General features: G+C 46.0%; 1 protein-coding gene across 5 annotated transcripts in view; it reads right to left on the bottom strand.

Moving 5' to 3' along the window:
* The window catches only part of LOC139381092 (C-terminal-binding protein 2-like), a 125331-nt gene that overhangs the window by 44200 nt on the left and 58967 nt on the right, over window positions 1-22164 (bottom strand). For 4 of the 5 annotated variants that reach the window (XR_011628523.1, XM_071124349.1, XM_071124351.1 and 1 more), the window contains exon 1: window positions 1373-3580. The exons of the other annotated variant lie outside the window; for it this stretch is intronic. Coding sequence is in view for 3 of the 4 variants with exons in the window: in XM_071124349.1 (XP_070980450.1) it covers window positions 1373-3350 (1978 nt within the window). In the remaining variant the exon portion in view is untranslated. Of the gene's footprint in view, window positions 1-1372; window positions 3581-22164 lie in introns of those variants that run through there. 5 annotated transcript variants of the gene reach the window in all.

Genomic DNA, 22164 nt, shown 5'->3' with positions numbered 1-22164 from the left:
GAGACAATAACAGTGTATGCAATACTACACATAAGGTACAGCTCCAGGCTACTTCAATGCACTATAAGCAGAATGATGCTGAAACCAATATTACATAACCCTTCCCACCAGGCCATCAGCCCTGAAGATTATGCTCTGTGTGGACAATTATGCCTTTGTTCTGTGTGGACAAGCTTCAAATGCCTACAGATGAGGTGAAGGGCAAGGAATATAGCTCCAAAGCAAAAACAGCTATTTTTTTCTCTCTCCCACACACACACAGACACTGCTCAATAGGGACGCATTGGAACGCAGCGCTTTCAAAACATGAGGCACTTCCGGATTGGATTTTTCTCAGGCTTTCGCCTGCAACATCAGTTCTGTTATACTCACAGACAATATTTTTACAGTTTTGGAAACTTTAGAGTGTTTTCTATCACAAGCTGTCAATTACATGCATATTCTAGCATCTTGTCCTGGCAAAATATCCCGTTTACTACGGGAACGTTATTTTTCCAAAAATGAAAATACTGCCCCCTAGTCACAAAAGGTTAATACATTTTCAATTCCTAACTGTGCACTCTCCTCAAACAATTGCATGGTATTCTTTCACTGCAATAGCTACTGTAAATTGGACACTACAGTTAGATTAACAAGAATGTAAGCGTTCTGTCCATATCAGATATGTCTATGTCCTGGGAAATGTTCTTGTTATTTACAACCTCATGCTAATCACATTAGCCTACGTTAGCTCAACAGTCCCGTGGAGGGGACACCGATCCCGTATTAAGTTGAGATGTTTATCCATTGTCAATCCAATACAAAGGCACATACACAGGTTAACAATAAGCAGAGCTCCACACAGCCAAAGGGTAGATTGAAATGATGTGAAAGCAGCAAAGAGATAAATTCATATCAATCTACAGAAAAAGTATCTCAAACACTTCAACGGTGAGTGGGAACCAGATAAATGGCCCTTTTCGGGCACTTGGTTTAAGAGCACTGCATTACAGTATCCTGTATTCAATTCATGCCAAATAGCTGTCATAAAGAGAGCAGTTTCATAGCCTTAAATATTCAACTGTTATTTGAGAAAGGGGATTTCCTGATACGGGTATAAAATAATTATTAATTTGATTGCAAAAACACAATACCTAATTGTTGTCTTAGAGTACAGAGTGAATGGTTATCTAAGCAGAGCTTCCATTTCAAATAGAAAAAAATCTATAACTACAATTTGTTTTATATAACCCAAGAGAAACCATACTCTTTCAGTAACCATACTCCTTCAGTAGCCAACAAATACACTACAGCCAAGAGACATTCTATACAGCAGGACTAGGGGAGAGGAGGAAGAGGAGGGAATGGTTGAGGGGATAAAAGTATGCTTTACTTGTATCTGGTGATGCCATGGTGGAGACGATGACAGGTGGGCCAGTACGGCGGCTAAGCTTCTGGTTGGTGGCCATAGCACTCTGGTTCTGCATGCTGGTACCCACTGGCATCATGGCTCCATCGGACGGGGTGCCCCCAGCCTTGCGTATCATCTGAGGGCTGGGGTGGGCACTGTGCATGGGTTGCAGGCTGCGGTCCCGTTTCATCAGCTCCATGGGCACTGTGTAGTTGGTGGAGTATGCCCTTGGGGCCTGCTGAGGTGACGGCTGGGCAGGCATGCACACTGGCATTTGCTGTTGTTGCATGGCTTGCATCTGCTGGGGCATGGCAGCCATCATCTGCATGCCCGGCGTCATGGGGACACCCGGGTGTTGGGAGAATGCAGACATGGGCCGGGACTGGACAGGGACCATGGCACCATTGTAGGTCCCTGGAGTACGAGGTCCTGGGTAGCCCTGTGTATTTTCCAGAAGTTGCTGAGAGGGAGCACTGTTGGGCCTCCTGGCCAGGGCCTCAGCCATGGTGGGGGAGATGGTCTGCATGGTACCAGGGGTCTGTGGTGGCATCAGCCGGGGGTCCATGCCCATGGCCTGCTGGTGCTGCTGCTGCTGGAGGTACATGTCAGAGCGGTGGCTGAAGCTGTTGGAGCGGCCCCGCATGTGGGCCTGTTGCTGGGGCGTGGGAGGGGGCTCTAAGGGCCTCTTGACGCTGATGGCCACCCGTGACAGCACCCGCGCCTGCCCTAGGTTGGGAGCCACAGAACGTACGTCATTCTCCTCCATGACTGCCAGCATGCCGGTTGTGTCAAAGCCCTGCTGGATGAGTGAGGAGATGGTACTCTCTGAGAGACCCTCGTTTCGAAGAAGAGCCAGGAACTCTGGGTCGGCGTTCCTCTTGTGATCCACTGGGGCTGCAGGCGTCTGGTGGGCTGTGGGAGGTGGAGGGGGGAGGGCTACAGGGGCAGGTGGGATAGGAAGAGGGGCAGGAACAGGTGCAGGAACAGGGGCGGCGAGAGGAGGGTTGGGGTTGTAGACCTGCATGTTGGGCTGCGGAGCTTGTTGTTGTTGAACGCTGTAGGGCAATGTGCACTCCTGCCTTATCATCATACCTCGTTGCTGCATGCTCCCATCCAGCCCCTGAGTGTTAGGGTCCACCACCAGGCAGGTGGCTGCAGGCTGCTGCCGAGGGTCCACGGGATGGCCGTTGATGTCGGTATAGACTGTCTGGCCGGCTAGAGGGGTTGGCTCAGATGTGTAACGAGGTGAAGAGGGTTGTTCCATTCCATAGTGAGCAAGAGAGCTTTGGCCATCTGGCATCATATTGGCAGCGGCGGTTGCGGCTACAGCTGCAGGCTGATTGTAAACCTGGTTAATGCAATGGGCAGTTGGCGGAAGAGGGCGAGGAGGAAGAGGAGAAGAAGACGAAGGACCCGGAGGTAAGGGCCTCCCTCCCTGTCCCTGGTCCCATGGTGGGCGTCTTACTGGGTTCATCCCGTAGTGGGACGGGGATCTGCTGAGCGGGTGAGGCTGCTCCTGAGTCTGCTGCTCCACCCGGTAGAAGCCCCGGGGGTCCTCTGGTGGTCGGGGAGCCATAGCAGGGTCATGGGGATAATAATCCTGGGAGGCAATGAATCCTCGATGACTATTAGTCATGGGTGGACGGTCGTAGTTGTTTAGCTCAGGGACTGAGCCCTTTCTCATTCCCCGGGGATCAGTAGCGTAGCCTTGCTGACTGTACAGAGAGTCTTGGTAGGAGTAGGGGTCTCGTTTCAGATCCAGGTCCGGAGGACGCATCCCAGGGGGAGTCTCATAGTAACCTCCTCCCTCTGCCCCGTAAGACAGCGAGTTTCGTCGACCCGCTATCCTGCCTTGTTGGTCAAACACGCTTTCTCCCCCGGCCCACTGACCCTCATTCCCCCCCAGGGTGTCCCAACTGTGGGAGCGACCGATACTCAACTGCTTGCTGGCGACGAGCATTGGAGAGAAAAAAACTGGACAGCTTTACAGAGGACAAAAAAACAAGCAGGGAGTAGTTGGTGTTTTCTTTCAAGTCTTCAGTTACAATTTACATCAAAAGAGTGGAAAGGAGGGAGGGAGGACGGAGGAGGAGCAAAAAGAGATGAAGCAGTGGGGTATATTGTTTCACCTGATATCCAGTTGTAATTTTTTGGGGCTCTTCTGAGGTCCTTTCTATTCAGTGGCTCCCCCTTGACAGGCAATCCTTGAATAATTAATCTATGGAAATATTGTTGCTAGTTGTGAGAGGACACCACACTGTGCAAATTCTGCAAAGGCAGCCCCAACTACTCCATTGAACCACAATGACAGGGTCCGTGCTTGTGCTGGCCACCAACCATGTAGGCTACCCGATGCGGTGAGAGGAAAAATACACGAAAGGGGGGAATATTGGAGGGGGTGGGATGGGATTGTAGGCAGGGGCTTGTGCTAATCCAGTAGGGTTTATCCTTCCCCTACTCTGGGACATTTTACTCACTCTGGCGATTGCTATGAGGGATTACAGTCTAAATAAAGACGGCTTAATTCTGCTACCCATCGTGACGTTACGTGAACCAACTAAAAAGTATCTCTGAGGATTCTGCTCATTTACGTAAGGGCAAACCTCCATCCAAATCTGTGGCCCGCGATACTTACCTGGGTCTGATCACTTGATTTTGTTGTCAATGACTTGCTAGGTCTCGTTCAATGAGCATGAGAGATTTACACTACCCCGCTAGTAGCCCTCAGGGAGGGGAAGGCAGGCAGGCGGGTGATTGAAATGAATACAGATCTCCCTGCTAAGTCTCATGTGCCGTCAGGAAACATCAAATCCACTCTGATTGGACACTAATCCGTTGCCTGGGCCGACGCTGACAGAGTGACCACGCAACTCCTGTGAAACTCCTGTCACACTCTCCCCCCTCACTGAGAGGACCTAGTAAATGTCACAAGACGACTGGCACCCGGAGACACAGAACCCACAGGGGGCAATGGGAAACTGACTGCTAAAAAAACATCTGAAAACGTTATTAAAGCATGCTGCCTGCAACCCTTTAGAAATAATAAGCGTGAAAGAAAGTGACAAAAGCAAGGCTTGTCCTCAAAGCAACTATTTGCATGTACAATTATTGGATTAAAGCCATTTGCTCCAACCACAATCTGTCAACCTGCTGTTACCACAGCACTCCACCCAAAGCATTGCTGATCCCCTTTATCAAGCGAAGCTCTGTGTCTGGATTTTGCCCCTTGTCAGAGAAACCTGGGGGGGAGAATGAACTTTTTGTCACTACACACACACTTCCCTAAGCAATCCTTGAAAACCTCTATGAATCCTTCCTATCCTCCCAGTCCCATAATTATTTGGCCTACCTACCTGCCTGGCCAGCTGACACTTGATCCCTGTTGGAGAGGTTCCCTGTTAACTAATGCATGAGAACAGATGTTAAGGCGGAGAAGACGCCTCCATTTTCATTAACTCTGTCCTGGGATCAGTGCTGGGGCATCATGTTTTCTGTTGCCATGACAGCTAGGGACCCTCTCAAATATCCCACCTCGTTGACAAATTATACTCGAGTTTACCCTGCATTCGGTTTTTAGACCATCGTGAAGACCTGCTGGATTGCAGTGGTGGATCGTGCTATCGTTCTTTAATCAGTGTTGCGTAATTAGGAAGAGAAGTGATAACACTGGACAGGATGTCAAAGGAAATGCTAAAGCGCCCAATGCTGTTGCATTATGGGTTGACAGGAAAAGGGGGATTATCATTGATAGTGGAATTGACTTCAGACCAACTGACTTTTTCCCTGTGTTTTTATAGTTACAGGAAACCATAGTTGACAGAAGGAAATAAGGCAAGTGAGATGGAGAGAGAGGGAAATGGATGGATGAGAGAGCAAGAGACAAGAGGCAGCTGGGGGCACTGATATTAAAATGAGAGCGAGAGTTTCTCAATTCAGTTTCATGCTTGAATGAATAGCAGGGTGAAAAGTAAACTAATTAAGTCTTTGGGGACTTTGTGGAAACCGAAAGGCATACACATATGTAGAAGCATGCACACACAGTTATCTATGAAACAGCAACCCTACGTAGCACATGCCTCGTGGGAATAGGATTCAATTCACTTAGCAAAAAAACTAACAATAACATTGGTCACTGGAAGCCCTTGTCCTGCCGCCAACACACACCCACGTAGACTGTGTACAACAACCCGTGTTTCAACTCCATCAGTGTAAACCTAAACAGCGCTATTCCCCTCTTTTATTGATTTACTTCTGTGATCTGGTTCCCAAGAGTGTGCTAGACTAGACTACACATCTTTATCAAACAGTCAGGGTGGAACAGTTCTAGATAGAGTATGTGTGTTCTGGGTTTGTAGATCTAATCATACAGTAACACAAAGCAAAGACACTGTCGACAAACCAAGGATGAAGGATCCCTATGCCTGAGTATACACAGGACATTAATGGGACAGTTCACTCACTCATCTTTGCACGCTCCTTGGAGCATAGTGCCTCAACAAATGGATCCCCACGCTGCGGCCAGGTCCCAGGCTGGTGTGTTGTTGAGTCCCAAGGGGTGTACAGTCGTGGCAAAAAGTTTTGAGAATGACACAAATATTCTCCAGAATGTTATGAAGAGTGATCAGATTAATTGCAAAGTCCCCCTTTGCCATGCAAATGAACTGAATCCCCCAAAAACATTCCCACTGCATTTCAGCCCTGCCACAAAAGGACCAGCTGACATCATGTAAGTGATTCTCTCGTTAACACAGGTGTGAGTGTTGACGAGGACAAGGCTGGAGATCACGCTATCATGCTAATTAAGTTCAAATAACAGACTGGAAACTTCAAAAGGAGGGTGGCGCATTGGAATCATTGTTCTTCCTCTGTCAACCATGGTTACCTGCAAGGAAACACGTGCCGTCATCATTGCTTTGCACAAAAAGGGCTTCACAGGCAAGGATGTTGCTGCCAGTAAGATTGATTTAGGTGCAACCATTTATCAGATCATCAAGAACTTCAAGGAGATCAGTTCAATTGTTGTGAAGAAGGCCAGAAAGTCCAGCAAGCGCCAGGACCGTGTCCTCAAGTTTATTCAGCTTCGGGATCGGGGCACCACCAATACAGAGCTTGCTCAGGAATGGCAGCAGGTAGGTGTGAGTGCATCTGCACGCACAGTGAGGCCAATACTTTTGGAGGATGGCCTGGTGTCAAGAAGGGCAGCATAGAAGCCAGACTGATATTCTGCAAAAAGGTACAGGGATTGGACTGCTGAGGACTGGGGTAAAGTCATTTTCTCTGATGAATCCCATTTCCCATTGTTTGGGGCATCTGGGAAAAAAGCTTGTCCGGAGAAGACAAGGTGAGCGCTACCATCAGTCCTGTGTCATGCCAACAGTAAAGCATCCTGAGACCATTCATGTGTGGGGTTGCTTCTCAGCCAAGAGAATTGTGCCTAAGAACACAGCCATGAATAAAGAATGGTACCAAGAGCGCAAGAGAGCAACTTCTCCCAACCATCCAGGAACAGTTTGGTGATGAACAATGCCTTTTCCAGCATGATGGACCACCTTGCCATAGGGCAAAAGTGATAACTAAGTGGCTCGGGGAACAAAACATCGATATTTTGGGTCCATGGCCAGGAAACTCCCCAGACCTTAATCCCATTGAGAACATGTGGCCAATCCTCAAGAGACGGGTGGACAAACAAAAACTCACAAATTCTGACCAACTCCAAGCATTGATTATGCAAGAATGGCCTGCCATCAGTCAGGATGTGGCCCAGAAGTTAATTGACAGCATGCCAGGGCGGATTGCAGAGGTCTTGAAAAAGAAAGGTCAACACTGCAAATATTCACTCTTTGCATCAAGTTCATGTAATTGTCAATAAATATCTGAAGACACTGAAGCAGAAAACTTGAACTTGAAAATGAATATTTGTGTCATTCTCAAAACTTTTGGCCACGACTGTAGGTCGTCACCCAAATAACAAAATGACATATTGTTTTGATCTACAAATCGATTAGACTTGTGCCACAAATGCTGCAAAGTTAGCATTTGAAACAGTAGCCAGGTAAACAAAACCAAAAAATGGATTGCAGTCATACCTTGTCCATAGACTGCTTACAGTTTGTCATTTTGGTGAACTCTCCCTTTTGAAACACTGTGACATTCAAATGTAAATACTTGTGGAGGCACATTCACAATGATGTGAGAGAAGACACAAAAGTGAGCCACTTGTACAAACCCAGTATTATACATTACAAGTGGAAGGTGAAACAAAATAAATCAATACAATGCAGAAATACCTCAGTCGCCACACAATATTTCTCGGTACACCTTGGCATTGTAACTACTTGCCACATGAACAGAAAAGGTCTTCCTTATTCATAAGGGGCTTGGTGTTCTTTGTTGTTGCATGCTTGACATCTGTGAAAGAGGCTACCCACACAGATGCCTACGTTTAATATGCCCCCAACATCTCACTGTCAGTCAAATCCTAGCTCTCTGCCTCGATATTAATAATGCATCTCAGTCAGACAGAGGCAGGGATGGAGGGTGTGTACTGTATGTCGTGTGTGTGTGTGTGTGTGTGTGTGTGTGTGTGTGTGTGTGTAAGCTCACATGCTAGGAGCTCATTTGTACTCAGTACACCGCAAGCATGTGTGACCCTAGATCTGCTCTGAGCCTTTGACCCTGTTCAAGGCAACTCCTTTCCTCGTCTTCTGACATGCTACAGCGACTTCGCTAATGTCCCATTACATTTAGACATGCCACTGCTGTAGCCAGCCCTGTTCTGACATGAATACATGAAACAAGGACTAGACATGAATACTGACTTGAAAAAAAAAAAACTGCCTTACATGCTGACCACACCTCTCGCGTCTCCCATCTCCTCATTGGTTTTTAGAAGCATATACCCACGTGGGTGATTGAAAGCGGAACTGAGGTCCACACTCCAGTCCCGTTGGTGCTGGTAATGCAGAAGACGACGACTGAAGGAGAGACTACTAGAAACTAACTAAGTTTCCCCTTATATCTGTGGATTAATTGTCGAGAACACACAATTTTGTGTAACTCAAAATGGGTACAAATTTTACAAATATCCAGGACAAAAAGGACATTGTGCATTTCAGGTAAAATAACAACCTAATGTTTATATCCCAGGACAAATTAGCTAGCAACAGCACGCTAGCTAGCTAAATGTCCATGAATGTTTCATGTGTTTCGACCTGTCCCCAAATTAATATAGTTGGTTCAGAGTTAATTTGGATATTTCATGGTGTTCTGGTGTGGATAGACAAAATCAACAGACGCACGTGTGTGCCCAGTGTAGTCAGCATGTTAATATTCATCCACATCGGTTCACTCATTTCATGATTAAAATGTTAAACACACATTGACATATGGATGAGCTGGGGCAATAGGCAAACTGTACGGGAGGGATTCAATTACACAGGACAGATTGACCTCAACGTATTGTATATTGTAGCTATGCGACTCTGATAGCAATACCATGACTGCCTTGTGACTGATCAGATTGTAACGGGGCATGTGGATACTCTTGCTAAATGTAGTTGGTCTTACCTACAGTCATATCATATTACTTTCTATGGTATTCATGTTTAAACAACATCTCTCCAAGATTCATACACTGCTCAGGAGGGCAATTTACGATGCAGAAACGGAAATAAAACAGAAACTAAAGCCGATGGTTATGATTTCCTAGGTGTCAACCCTGTTACAGCTGTCACAGCCTGCATCCCACACTGCTCATCTATCCGTGTTCAATCTCCCATTAGCCCCTCTTCCTTCCAGGCCAAATCCAGCCCAGACACAGCTCTGTTAAAACAGCCTATTGTTTTCTCTTTGCAGTAGATGTGTCTTTCCGAGAACTAATTTCCACATCTTGAAGGCAACCACACATACAAACTAGCTCCCACAAATACTGTAGAATGGGCACACCAGCACGCACGCACTCCTCCTACCCTGGGATTTGTGAGATTATGGACCCCAGATGAGTTATTCTCCTTCTCCCCCAACATACAGTCCTCTATGACCATCTCCATAAGCCCATAAAGGGGCTGTGGGGTTTGGCTGGAAGCCTGGAACACAACCCGGGGAGGGGTGGGGGGGGTTGGTTGGGGTGAGTTCATAGCCTGACTGGATGCCAGGAGCAGGGGGTTGGAAGTATCAGGGGTTTAGGCTGTGCTCACAGTCTGGGTAAAGGCTCCCCTACCGGGGAAGTATACGTCAGGATACCTCTCCTGTTCTCTATCTCTCTAAAATGTTATCATGGCTGATGGTACAAAAACCCCTCACCTCTCCACTGCAATAGCCAACTAATGGTTTACCGTCTGGTGTAAATGTGATGCCATGCATTACCCAGGAAGTTACTGCAAATTGGAAGTAAATGTTAAGTGACCCACTAACATTGTTAGAGGTTTTGAAACATTTTACAACAAACATTTGTGGTGATTATTTTCATGTACATGCATGTGAAAATAACCACACTCACCATCTAGGTTTGTTCTATCACCCTCACCTTCACCCTACAACATCACTTAGGTCTGACTAAATATTGTGGCACTGTGTTCTGGAGTGTTACCCAGCAGCCGTAGAAGTAGCAAAGCCAGAGCATGCTGGGTACACAGATGGGGAAGACAGACGAGACTAGGGGGCGAGGGAGGGGGTGCTCCAGTGTTGGTGAGGTGGGGTGGAGGGCAATGTCGGGCAACAAGCCGCTGCAGCTGGGCCAAGAATAAGATGATGCAGTCATACGCAGATGACAACTGATGTCTGACAGCAGATGTTTCTAACCATCTCCTCATTAAACACGTTACACTCATACCTGTATACAGGTTCAAAATGGCAGATTTGGACATTGATAAGCGCCTAAATTGGAACGCTGTGGCTGTACAGTAACATGCTATACATGACATCAGAGCTAAAGGTCTCCGCTACACAGCTCTGTATGGGTTTTGAGTGACAGCCGTTCTTGTTGCACTCAGTGCTCATATTCAGAAGTTGCCCCCATCCCGCCCACCAATTAGGCAACTTTAGCAAATTGTTTGTTGTCTGAGAGGGAAATGCTGTCAATAACGAGGATTCAATGTATTTTGAAAGATGAGATAAACCAAAACACCCGTGTGTCCAAATGTGCACTTCACATTTCCATATCTTAAAACTTGTAATATACAGTGTCAACATTTATGAACATTATGCTTGATGTACAAGATGATATGGGGTTATACCCTGGGTTGTCCTGAACAGAATGAGCCTGTTTGTTGTATTGTGTAGAAAATTGGCCACGGACCATGCATCTGAATGCACTCATGACTTAATTCTATGCGCACCAAAATTTGTATCTGCTTCTCTGAATTGCCTTGTGAAAGCCTAACTCTGTAAGAACATATTTTATCATTTATACTGAACAAAAATATAAACACAACATGCAACAATTTCAACAATTGTACTGAGATGCAGGTAAAATAAGTCAATATAAATTAATTAGACCCTAGTCTATGGATTTCACATGACTGGGCAGGGGTGCAGCCATGGGTGGGCCTGGTAGGGCATAGGCTCACCCACTGGGGAGCCAGGCAAAATCATTTTTTCCCCCACAAAAGGGCTTTATTACAGACAGAAATCCTCCTCAGTTTCTTCAGCTGTCTAGGTGGCTAGTCTCAGACGATCCAGCAGGTGAAGAAGCCGGTTTGCAAGTCCTGGGCTGGCGTGGTTACACGTGGTCTGCGGTTGTGAGGCCAGTTGGACGTACTGCCAAAATCTCTATAACGACGTTGGAGGTGGCTTATGGTAGACAAATTAACATTAAATTATCTGGCAACAGCTCTGGTGGACATTCCTGCTGTCAGCATGCAAATTGAACACTCCCTCAAAACTTGAGGCATTGTGTTGTGACAAAACTGCACATTTTAAAAGTGGTATTTTATTGTCCCCAGCACAAGGTACACCTGTGTAATGATCATACTGTTTAATCAGATTCTTGATATGCCACACCTGTCAATTGGATGGATTATCTTAGCAAAGGAGAAATACTCACTAACAGGGATGTAAACACATTTTAGAGAAATAAGATTTGTGCATATTTAACATTTCTGGGATCTGTTATTTCAGCTCATGAAACATGGGAGCAGCACTTTACATGTAGCATTTATATTTGTGTTCAGTATAGCTAGTCATGTTGGCAATGGAACAGCCTTTCAAATGATGCCTACCTGACCCAGATTGCGATTTATAACGGACCGTTTTCGGATTGTATAAACAACAATAATTGTGTAAAAGCGGGGATGTGGGGCTGTGTTCCAAAAAAACAACTACAAGCGTGCTTCTCTAGAGTTCCTCAACGGCACAGCTAGGAGAGATTAAAAAAAAGCACCTTATAGTTGAAGGCTGAGTCATAAAAGTGTATTGAAATTACCTAGGAATTGTTCACATTTTGGGGAGGCTTGTGTCCACTTGGAAACACCAGTTAGACCTCACTCAATCCCTCGTGATTTTTTTCTCTGATTTTGCACCTAGCCCAGATTTTCCCATACATACTCTTATCATGTTACCTAATGTGTCCACAGTATTTTCACATTTCAATATCAACAAATGTGGCAGAAAGTATAGATAATGTGAAATGCACATGAAATCAACTGTGTAATGTTTGGATTCAGTCGTGTCAGGTGAACTGCTGTGTCCTCACCTTTAGGGTGCATTCGTAAATTCAGAGAGCTCAGAGTGCGCTCTGGGTGTTGTAAATTCAGTGTTTCGCGTTTTGTGTGCACACTGGACCCTCTGGCCGAGGAGTAGGGTTGATTGAAGTATTCTGACCTTACAATGACAGTCAAGCACCCAAGCTAACTGGCTAAAGTTATCTAGCTTGCTAGCTACTTCCAGACATAAATGATAGAACACCTCACTGACCATTTTACTGTCTGTTTAAAATGTTATCCAGAGCATTATCTAGATTAACTGTGCTGCTGGCAACAATTTAATTAAAGCTTTTTTGCCGATGTTTACTGACACCGGCCATATTCAACGCGTGTTGAGTGTTCGTAAAATTCATCAGTTATTCTGCAGTCTGGCACACTCAGACGTGAATGGTCTGAAATCGGAGTAGATAGCCAGGGTGAATTTACAAACGTGCCCTTAGTCTAATCACTTTCCCATATTCTGCAGTTGCCATGGCACCCTAGCAGCAGCCTAAGCAGAGACACTCCTATAAATATGTAGCTACATATTCAAATATTTTTAATCGTTTTTTTATCAGCTGTTTTGTTTTTGATGACATTGAGTTTTTCTGCATATGTCTGGTGGTTTTGACCCACAGATTTGCAGATGAACTGGAAGGTCAACACTTTTTGGCTTGTCTAGCTAGCTAGCTGGCTAATTGTTTTTGATCGAATGTTTATTTGTTTTACCCCTTTTTCTCCCCAATTCCATGGTATCCAATTGAGGCGTTTACAGCCTTGTCTCATCGCTGCAACTCCCGCACGGACTCGGGAGAGGCGAAGGGCAAACCCTTCCCTAACCCGGACATCGCTGGGCCAAATGTGCGCCGGACCCATGGGTCTCCCGGTTGCTGCTGACTGCAGCAGAGCCTGGACTCAAACCAGGATCTCTAGTGGCACAGCTAGAACTGCGATGCAGTGCCTTAGACCACTGTGCCTCTCGGGAGGCCTGTACCAGCCTTTTTGTTTCACCTGGCTGCAGGTTCCTGATCTTTTGAAAACATCAATTGAAGAGTCACCTGAAGCTTGAGATTAATGGAAGATGCAGTAAAGGAATGAGGTGCTGAGGCAGAGGGCTCGTAATTAGGACAACTGGCTACAACAGTGTATGGTGAGATTTCTGGCGCCCAGAGCTGCTGAGGCATCACCCAAGTGGGTGCCATAGATATAGACCAATTCCCACGAGTGTAAGGGGTTAAAGGACAATTCTGTAACTTTCATTTCTAGTCAAATGTGCGGCCCCTTCACTTCTTTGTTTTGATTCCTGGCTAATGTCTTTAAATATGTGTCCTTGAGTTGCCACCTGGGAAATTAAATGAAACCACCTTTCAGTCTACATACTCTTTGGACTCGAATCAGACTGAAAACTAAAACACTTATAGTTTTCTTCAGTGGTAAGGAATTGCTCTTCAGGACCTTTAACGCTGTAATCAATAGTCAGCTAATAAACAGAGATTATATCGGCACGGTTACTCTTCGAACAGAAATGCGGTTTGTTTGCCCGGCTTTCCAAATGCGACCAATGGAACACCCAATCACACTGTCATTATGGTCCACGGCTGTGACATACTTACAAAGACCAATCTTGTTTTCATTCATCAATATTGACTTTGATTTCTATTTTGTGCTTCAGTCCTGGTAATAGATTCAAGCAGTTGGTTTGTTTACCTTGTCAAGCTTGATCTAATGAAGGAAATAAAATGTGCACACAGAACATTTCTTGCTTCAGAATTGTTCCCCCCGCCACCCCCACAACTACTCATTCAAGTACTTTGCAAGCAATGGTGTGTGGAATTATTTACACATCATGATAGACCAGAACTGCATTACATCACTAATCTACATCATGTCCTTAAAGACCATGTACTGTATGACCCATGGCCTACTTCATAGTTTTACATTGCATGTTAAAAATCTGATTGACAATGTGTGAAGTACATGAATAAGCATAATTTACCACACAGTTAGATTCAGGGCTGCAGAACAGGGCCCATTATAGAGTTGCACAATAATAGTGTTTAACATGACTACCTCATCTCTGTACCCCACACATAAAGATAATTGTAAAGGTCCTTCAGCCGAGCAGGGAATTTCAAACACAGATTCAACCACAAAGACCAGGGAGGTTTTCCAATACCTTGCGAAGAAGGGCATCTATTGGTAGACAACCAGCCACTACAAAGATACAGGCATCCTTCCTAACGAAGTAGCCGGAAAGGAAGGAAACCATTCAGGGATGTCACCATGAGGCCAATGGTGACTTTAAAACAGTTACAGAATTGAATGGCTGTGACAGGAGAAAACTGAGGATGGATCAACAACATTGTAGTTACTCCACAATACTAGCCTAATTTACAGAGTGAAAAGAAGGAAGGAAGCCTGTACAGAATACAAATATTCCAAAACATGCATCCTGTTTGCAACAAGGCACTAAAGTAATACTGACAAAAATGTGTTGTTTGGGGAAAATCCAATACAACACATTACGGAGTACCACTCGCCATATTTTTAAGCAAAGTGGTGGCTGCATCATTTTATGGGTATGCTTGTAATTGTTAAGAACTGGGGAGATTTTCAGGATTAAAAAAAACAAACAAACAGAATGAAGCTAAGCACAGGCAAAATCATAGAGGGAAACCTGGTTAAGCCTGCTTTCCACCAGACACTGGGAGTTGAATGTACTTTTCAGAAGGACAATAACTTAAAACAAAAAGGCCAAATATACACTGGAGTTGCTTTCCAAGATGTCATTGAATGTTCCTGAGGGGCGGAGTTAGAGTTTTCACTTAAATCTACTTGTAAATCTATGGCAAGACCCGAAAATGGTTGTCTAGCAATGATCAACAACCAATTTGACAGAGCTTGAAAAATGTAAGGGCAGATGTTGCACAATCCAGGGGTGGAAAGCTCTTAGAGACTTACCCAGAAAGACTCACAGCTGTAATCGCTGCCAAAGTTGCTTCTAAAAAATATTGACTCGTGTGAATACTTATGTAAATTAGATATTCTGTATTTCATGTTCAATAAATGTATAAACATTTCTAAAAACGTGTTTTCAAATTTGTCATTATGGGGCAGTGCGTGTAGATGGGTGAGAAAAAAAATCCATGTAATCCAATTTGAATTCAGGCTGTAACAACAAAATGTGGAATACGTCAAGGGGTATGAATAATTTCTAAAGGCTCTGTATCTGATAGAATGACCTAACTGTTTGTAAACGGAGGAAACCCTGCTGTTGCCAAATCATCCAATGGCCATGAAGCAAAACACCAATAGCACAGTTAAAAATGTTCATTATATCAACCAATAAAGTGAGTTGAAACCCATATGCTTCTGTAAAAGACATGCTGGAAAAGCATTTCCCAGGGTGGAGGGTTAGTGGCTTGGATAGGCCAGGGATACACATGTGGCTCTCATATCTGACTGGAGGAGAGAGATGCATTATGGGGGTTAGAACAATTACATTTTTTTTAAAGGAACTCAGTCTGGCTTTCAACGTACTCCTGAAAGTTGAAATAGGAAAATGCACAAGGTGCAATGTTGAAAATGGGCAGTGCATCAGCAGTTTCTCTTGTTGTGTCAGTCAATGCAGACCTTAGAGAGCTATGTATAACTTGTGATGAATGCCCAGAACAAATCAAATAAAAGTAACAAGTAATTAAAGAGCAGCAGTAAAATAACAATAGCGAGACTATATAGAGGGGGGTCCCGGTACAGAGTCAATGTGCGGGGGCACCGGTTAGTTGAGGTAACATGTACATGTAGTTAGGTGTTCAGGAGTCTTATGGCTTGGGGGTAGAAGCTGTTTAGAAGCCTCTTGGACCTACACGTGGCGCTCCGGTACCGCTTGCCGTGAGTTAGCAGAGAGAACAGTCTATTACTAGGGTGGCTAGAGTCTTCGACAAGTTTTAAGGCCTCCCTCTATACCAGGCGGTGTCAGAGGTCCTGGATGGCAGGAAGCTTGGCCCCAGTGATTTACTGGACCGTTTGCACTACCCTCTGTAGTGCCTTGCAGATGGAAGCTGAGCAGTTGCCATACCAGGCAGTGAGTGCTCTCGATAGCACAGCTATAGAACCTTTTGAGGATCTGAGGACCCATGCCAAATCTTTTCAGTCTCCTGAGGGGGAATACGTTTTGTCGTGCCCTCTACACGACTGTCATGGTGTTTGGACCATGACAGTTTGTTGGTGATGTGGACACCAAGGAACTTGAAGCTCTCAACCTGCTCCACTGCAGCCCCGTCGATGAGAATGGGGGCGTGCTCGTTCCTCTTTTTCCTTTAGTCCACAACCATCTTGTTTGTCTTGATCACATTGAGGGAGAGGTTGTTGTCCTGGCATGACATGGCCAGGTCTCTGAACTCCTCCCTATAGGCTGTCTCGACGCTGTCTATGATCAGGCCTACCACTGTTGTCATCGGCGAACTTAATGATGGTGTTGGAGTCGTGCCTGGCCGTGCAGTCATGAGTGAACAGGGAGTACAGGAGGGGACTGACCATGCACCCCTGAGGGGCCCCTTTTTTTGAGGACTCAGCGTGGTGAATGTGTTGTTACCTACCCTTACCACATGGGGCGGCTCGTCAGAAAGTCCAGGATCCAGTTGTAGAGGGAGGTGTTTAGTCCCAGGGTCCGTAGCTTATTGATGAGCTTTGAGGGCACTATGGTGTTGAACGCTGAGCTGTAGTGAATGAATAGCATTCTCACATAGGTGCTCCTTTCGTCCTGGTGGAAAAGGCAGTGTGGAGTGCAATAGAGATTGCATCATCTGTGGATCTGTTGGGGCTGTATGCAATTTGAAGTGGGTCTAGGGTTTCTGGGATAATGGTGTTGATGTGAGACATGACCAGCCTTTCAAAGCACTTCATGGCTACAGACATGAGCGCTACGGGTCGGTAGTTATTTAGGCAGGTTACCTTCGTGTTCTTGGGCACAGGGACTATGGTGGTCAGCTTAAAACATTACATTACAGACTCGGACAGGGAGAGGTTGAAAATGTCATAGAAGACACTTGCCAGTTGGTCAGCACATGCCCGCAGTACACGTCCTGGTAATCAGTCTGGCACTGCGACCTTGTGAATGTTGACCTCTTCAAAAGCTCTGACTCACATCGGCTGCAGAGAGCGTGATCACACAGTCTTAGAGATTCTGGGTTCGAGTCCAGGCTCTGACGCAACTGGCCACGACCGGGAGACGCATGGGGCGGCGCACAATTGGCCCAGCATCGTCCGTGTTAGGGAAGGTTTGTCCAGCTTGGATGTCCTTGTCCCATCGCGCACTAGCGATTCCAGTGGAGGGCTGGGAGCAGTGAACGCTGACACGGTCGCCGGGTGTACAGTGTTTCCTCCGACACATTGGTGCGGCTGGCTTCCGGGTTAAGTGGGAATTGTGTCAAGAAGCAGTGCAGCTTGGTTGGGTTTCGAAGGACGCACGGCTCTCAACCCTAGCCTCTCCAGAGTTTGTATGGGAGTTGCTGCGATGAGACAAGACTAACTAACAATTGGGGAGAAAAAGGGGTAAAAATAAAACACTTTTTTTAAAAGACCCCCTTGCATACTCAACGTCATCGAGATACATCAAGTTCTTGTAGGCCTATTTGTCAGGGAAACTGTGAAGCCAGCTATATAGACTGTTTGAGTCTTAAAGAATGTGAAACAATTTTCATTAAATCATGCATTGCTTTTCTTTATATGTCCTAAAATGAATGTGTTCATATGGGCAGAATATTATTTATAGGTTATAGCATACCGAATTGTTATCAGTTATGAAAATAAATAATTTATTGGGGGAAAAATTGATCTGGTAAAAGGCCGACATTTCAATTAAAAAGACTGGATGGATGGCTTCAATAGTCCAGCAATCAAATTGCAAGTCATTCATATGCTAATCATCCAAATATTCTGCTTAAAATGATATTTCACTGCTACCTTCCACATTCATTATTCTCAGAGGAGCAGAACAATCAATGGAACCCAAATGTGTCCTTTCTGTGTGTAAAAAAATATGCTGGCACATGAAGGCTACACCTACAAACGGGAACGACGGGACACAAATAAGTCCTCCTGGAAGTGCACCGAATATGATGCTTCGAATGCAGAGGTCGCATAACCCTCTCTGATGGGGTTATCTCCAAGTTATCTGGAGAACGCAGCCATAACCCGGACAATGCTCGGATTTGGATCCAAAAAGGTGATGAATGGCCTGAAGGAGAGAAGCCTGCAGACCCAGGATGAAACAGACCAATTTTCAGCCATTTTCCTGTTTTTTTTTTTAATGGCAAGGTATGTGTTTTCTTTCTACTAAATGTATTGGTACGTCATTGTATTTAAACTTCAAAGTACTTAGGAGTGAGTGGTCTGCACACAGGCAGCTTGAGATAATTTGATTGACAGTTCTGGTTGCCTAGTGATGGACTTCAGCCCCACTTGAGAAGCAGCATTCCTTTACAGACAAGTTAAATGCCCATTCAGTGGCGGTTCGAAACTCTCCAGAGAAGGTTTCATGGGGGAATTTAAAAAGGCATAGTGTACCGTTTCAGACAAACAAACATGCTGTAGCTGATGTGCTTTCAAGGCACCACACTTTATATACCCAGATGAACAACTTTTATTTTAGGCCATGACCATATTTGTAGTCATACATGATTTAATGAAAAGCAGTCAAAGTACCCATTTAATAAGACTCATGAACACAATCGTGCAATAGTTAGCAATAGTTAACATACAGAACACTGTTTGACATTCTTTAATAACAGACTCAAACACAATCATTCAATAGCATTCGGCTGGCTTCACAGCCTCCCTGGGAAATGCGATGTATTGTAGCCTCACGCGGATTAAAGAGTAGCGGAGAAGGGGCTTCTGCTGCACGGTTCGTGGTCAAATATTACGCATTGGGGTGGTGCTTTGCTCACACACCACCAGTGGCTCTCATGAAACAAAAAATGACTGTCAGAGTCTAGCGCTGAGAGCCGCTCCCCCTCTCTTTCTCTTGCTCTCACACACACTGACGCACATAATCCCTTTATTACAAATTCCCTACTCAGCAGCAATCTGGAAACATCAAACTAGATTTTAAGAGTCTCTCACTAACCCACTTCCAACCTCCTATACCCCCTCTCTCCCCCTTCCTTCCCTCCCTCCTTCTCTCGGCCAGGCCTGAGGCTCCTTACCCACTCTCTCAGGCCCTGTAAGACAACCATCAAAGCTGTGGTTTGGAGGGCTGGCAGGTCCGTTGGTCCCACGGGTCTCTCTCTCTCACACACACGCACGGAAGCACACACAATAAAGGCAGTTATAGACAGGGCAGGGCATGGCAGGCTGAGGCTCTGGAAGGCTACAGTACAGTAAAGGGGTGGAGGTGGTGTGTATGTATAATATAGCTGTTTCAGTATACATATCCATGAATAATGGTTCCTGTCAGTGAGAGAGTGTGTGTGTGGATGTTCCTCCAAAAACTCAGCCAGTAACCCAATCACCAGCCTGAATAAACCTTATGGAGGTACTACAAGTCCCTATCACATGAGGTGGAAAAGGATCAAAACTTCCTTACAATCCCGCACACCCACACATACTATCCTAGGAACAGATACTCCCTCTGGCTTTCCCGTGAAGTTGTGACATTGGCCTGGATAACTCTGGCTGGATTGAGTCATTCCTCGTGACAGTCAGGCCCTGTTGTGACTAACCATCTCGCTCATCGACTTGTAGTGTTGGGGTTAACGTGGAGGGAGGCAGCTAGAAGGTAGAGTGAGGGATGTGATGAATCATCACAGTGACGCATGACGATGACAGAGGGTTACGCCATTAAGTAGGTTAACTCAGTCCGTCTCTACATTTTGACGAAGTTATAGGGTTTAAGTCTCTGATGGGATTTGATATACATGCACGCACACACCCACACACAAAGACGAGCTCATTTGGTCAGCCAAAGATGATATCTGCTGACATGATCTCAGTACAAGTGATTGATCCAGCCAGGGTGACTGATATTGTCCCTCTGATACAAGTAGAACAGGAGCCAGCCCAGGTCCAATCATACATACACTGTGACTCTATCCAGGGTGGCCATGTCCATTCTAACACAGTGCTGACAGCAGGCTTTACTGCTAACCTCTGCTGATGGATGGGCTACAGATAACATTGAGTGGGGGGATACAGAGAGAGAGGGGGTAGGGGGAAGAGAGATACAGAGAGAGAGAAAGAGAGGGGGTAGAGGGAAAAGAGATACAGAGAGAGAGAGAGGGGGGGGGGGAGGTAGGGGGAAGAGAGATACAGAGAGAGAGAGAGAGAGAGAGAGAGGGGGTAGGGGGAAGAGAGATAGAGAGAGAGAGGGGAGTAGGGAGGACAGAGAGAGAGAGAGAGAGGGGGTAGGGGGAAGAGAGATACAGAGAGAGAGGGGGAGGTAGGGGGAAGAGAGATATAGAGAGAGAGGGGGAGGTAGGGAGGAGAGATACAGAGAGAGGGGGGGGTGGGGAGGAGAGAGATACAGAGAGAGGGGGGGGTGGGGAGGAGAGAGATACAGAGAGAGAGAGAGGGGGTAGGGGGAAGAGAGATACACAGAGAGAGAGAGGGGGGTAGGGGGAAGAGAGATACAGAGAGAGAGAGAGAGAGAGAGGGGGTAGGGGGAATAGAGATACAGAGAGAGAGGGGGTAGGGGGAAGAGAGATACAGAGAGAGAGAGGGGGTAGGGGGAAGAGAAATACAGAGAGAGAGAGGGGTTAGGGGGAAGAGAAATACAGAGAGAGAGAGGGGGTAGGGGGAAGAGAAATACAGAGAGAGAGAGGGGGTAGGGGGGGAGAGAGATACAGAGAGGGGGGGGGTAGGGGGAAGAGAGATACAGAGTGAGAGAGGGGGTAGGGGAAGAGAGATGGAGAGAGGGGGTAGGGGGAAGAGAGATACAGAGAGAGACAGGGGGTAGGGGGAAGAGAGATACAGAGAGAGACAGGGGGTAGGGGGAAGAGAGATACAGAGAGAGATCTTCTCAACCACTAGGCCTATATCCCCTTCACACTGCAGCAAATACAGAATTATGTATGTGGACACCCCTTCAAGTAAGTGGATTCGGCTATTTCAGCCACATCCGTTGCTGACAGGTGTATACAATCGAGCACACAGCTATGCAATCTCCATAGACAAACACTGGCAGTAGAATGGCCCATACTGAAGAGCTCAGTGACTTTCAACATGGCACCGTCATAGGATGTCACCTAAGTCAGTTCGTCAAATTTCTGCACTGCTAGAGCTGCTCCGGTCAACTGTAAGTGCTGTTATTGTGAAACGTCTAGGATCAACAAAGACTCAGTCGCGAAGTAGTAGGCCACACAAGCTCACAGAGCTCACTTAGCACGTAAAAATCATCTACCCTCGGTTGCAACACTCACTTCCAAGTTCCAAACTGCCTCTGGAAGCAACGTCAGCACAGGGACTGTTCATCGGGAGCTTCATGAAATGGGTTTCCATAGCCGATCACCAATGAGCAAAGCTCGCCGACATCGGACACTGGAGCAGTGGAAACGCATTCCGGAGTAATGAATCACGCTTCACCATCTGGCAGTCCGATGGATGAATCTGGGTTTAGCGGATGCCAGGATAGCGCGTCCTGCCCGGGGCTGTTTTTGCATGGTTTGGGCTAAGCCCCTAAGTTCCAGTGAACGGAAATCTTAACACTACAGCCTACAATGACATTCTGTGCCTCCAACTTTGTGGCAAACGTTTGGGGAAGGGCCTTTCCTGTTTTATCATGACAACGCCTACAGAAATGGTTTGTCGAATTCGGTGGGAAGAATTTGACTGGCCTGCACAGAGACCTGACCTCAACCCCATCGAACAGCTTTGAGATGAATTGGAACGCAGACTGCGAGCCAGGCCTAATCGTCCAACATCAGTGCCCGATCTCACTAATGCTTGTGGCTGAATTGAAGCAAGTCCCCGCAGCAATGTTCCAACATCTAGTGGAAAGCTTCCCAGAAAAGGGAAGGCTGTTATAGCAGTAAAGGGGGGCCCAACTTATATTAATGTCCATGATTTTGTGATGTACTTCTTCCAGTGGAACAGATA

This window comes from Oncorhynchus clarkii, chromosome 23 (genome assembly GCF_045791955.1).
Source record: "Oncorhynchus clarkii lewisi isolate Uvic-CL-2024 chromosome 23, UVic_Ocla_1.0, whole genome shotgun sequence".
In the NCBI taxonomy this organism is placed as follows: domain Eukaryota; kingdom Metazoa; phylum Chordata; class Actinopteri; order Salmoniformes; family Salmonidae; genus Oncorhynchus; species Oncorhynchus clarkii.
This window is presented reverse-complemented; position numbering and strand designations above follow the sequence as displayed.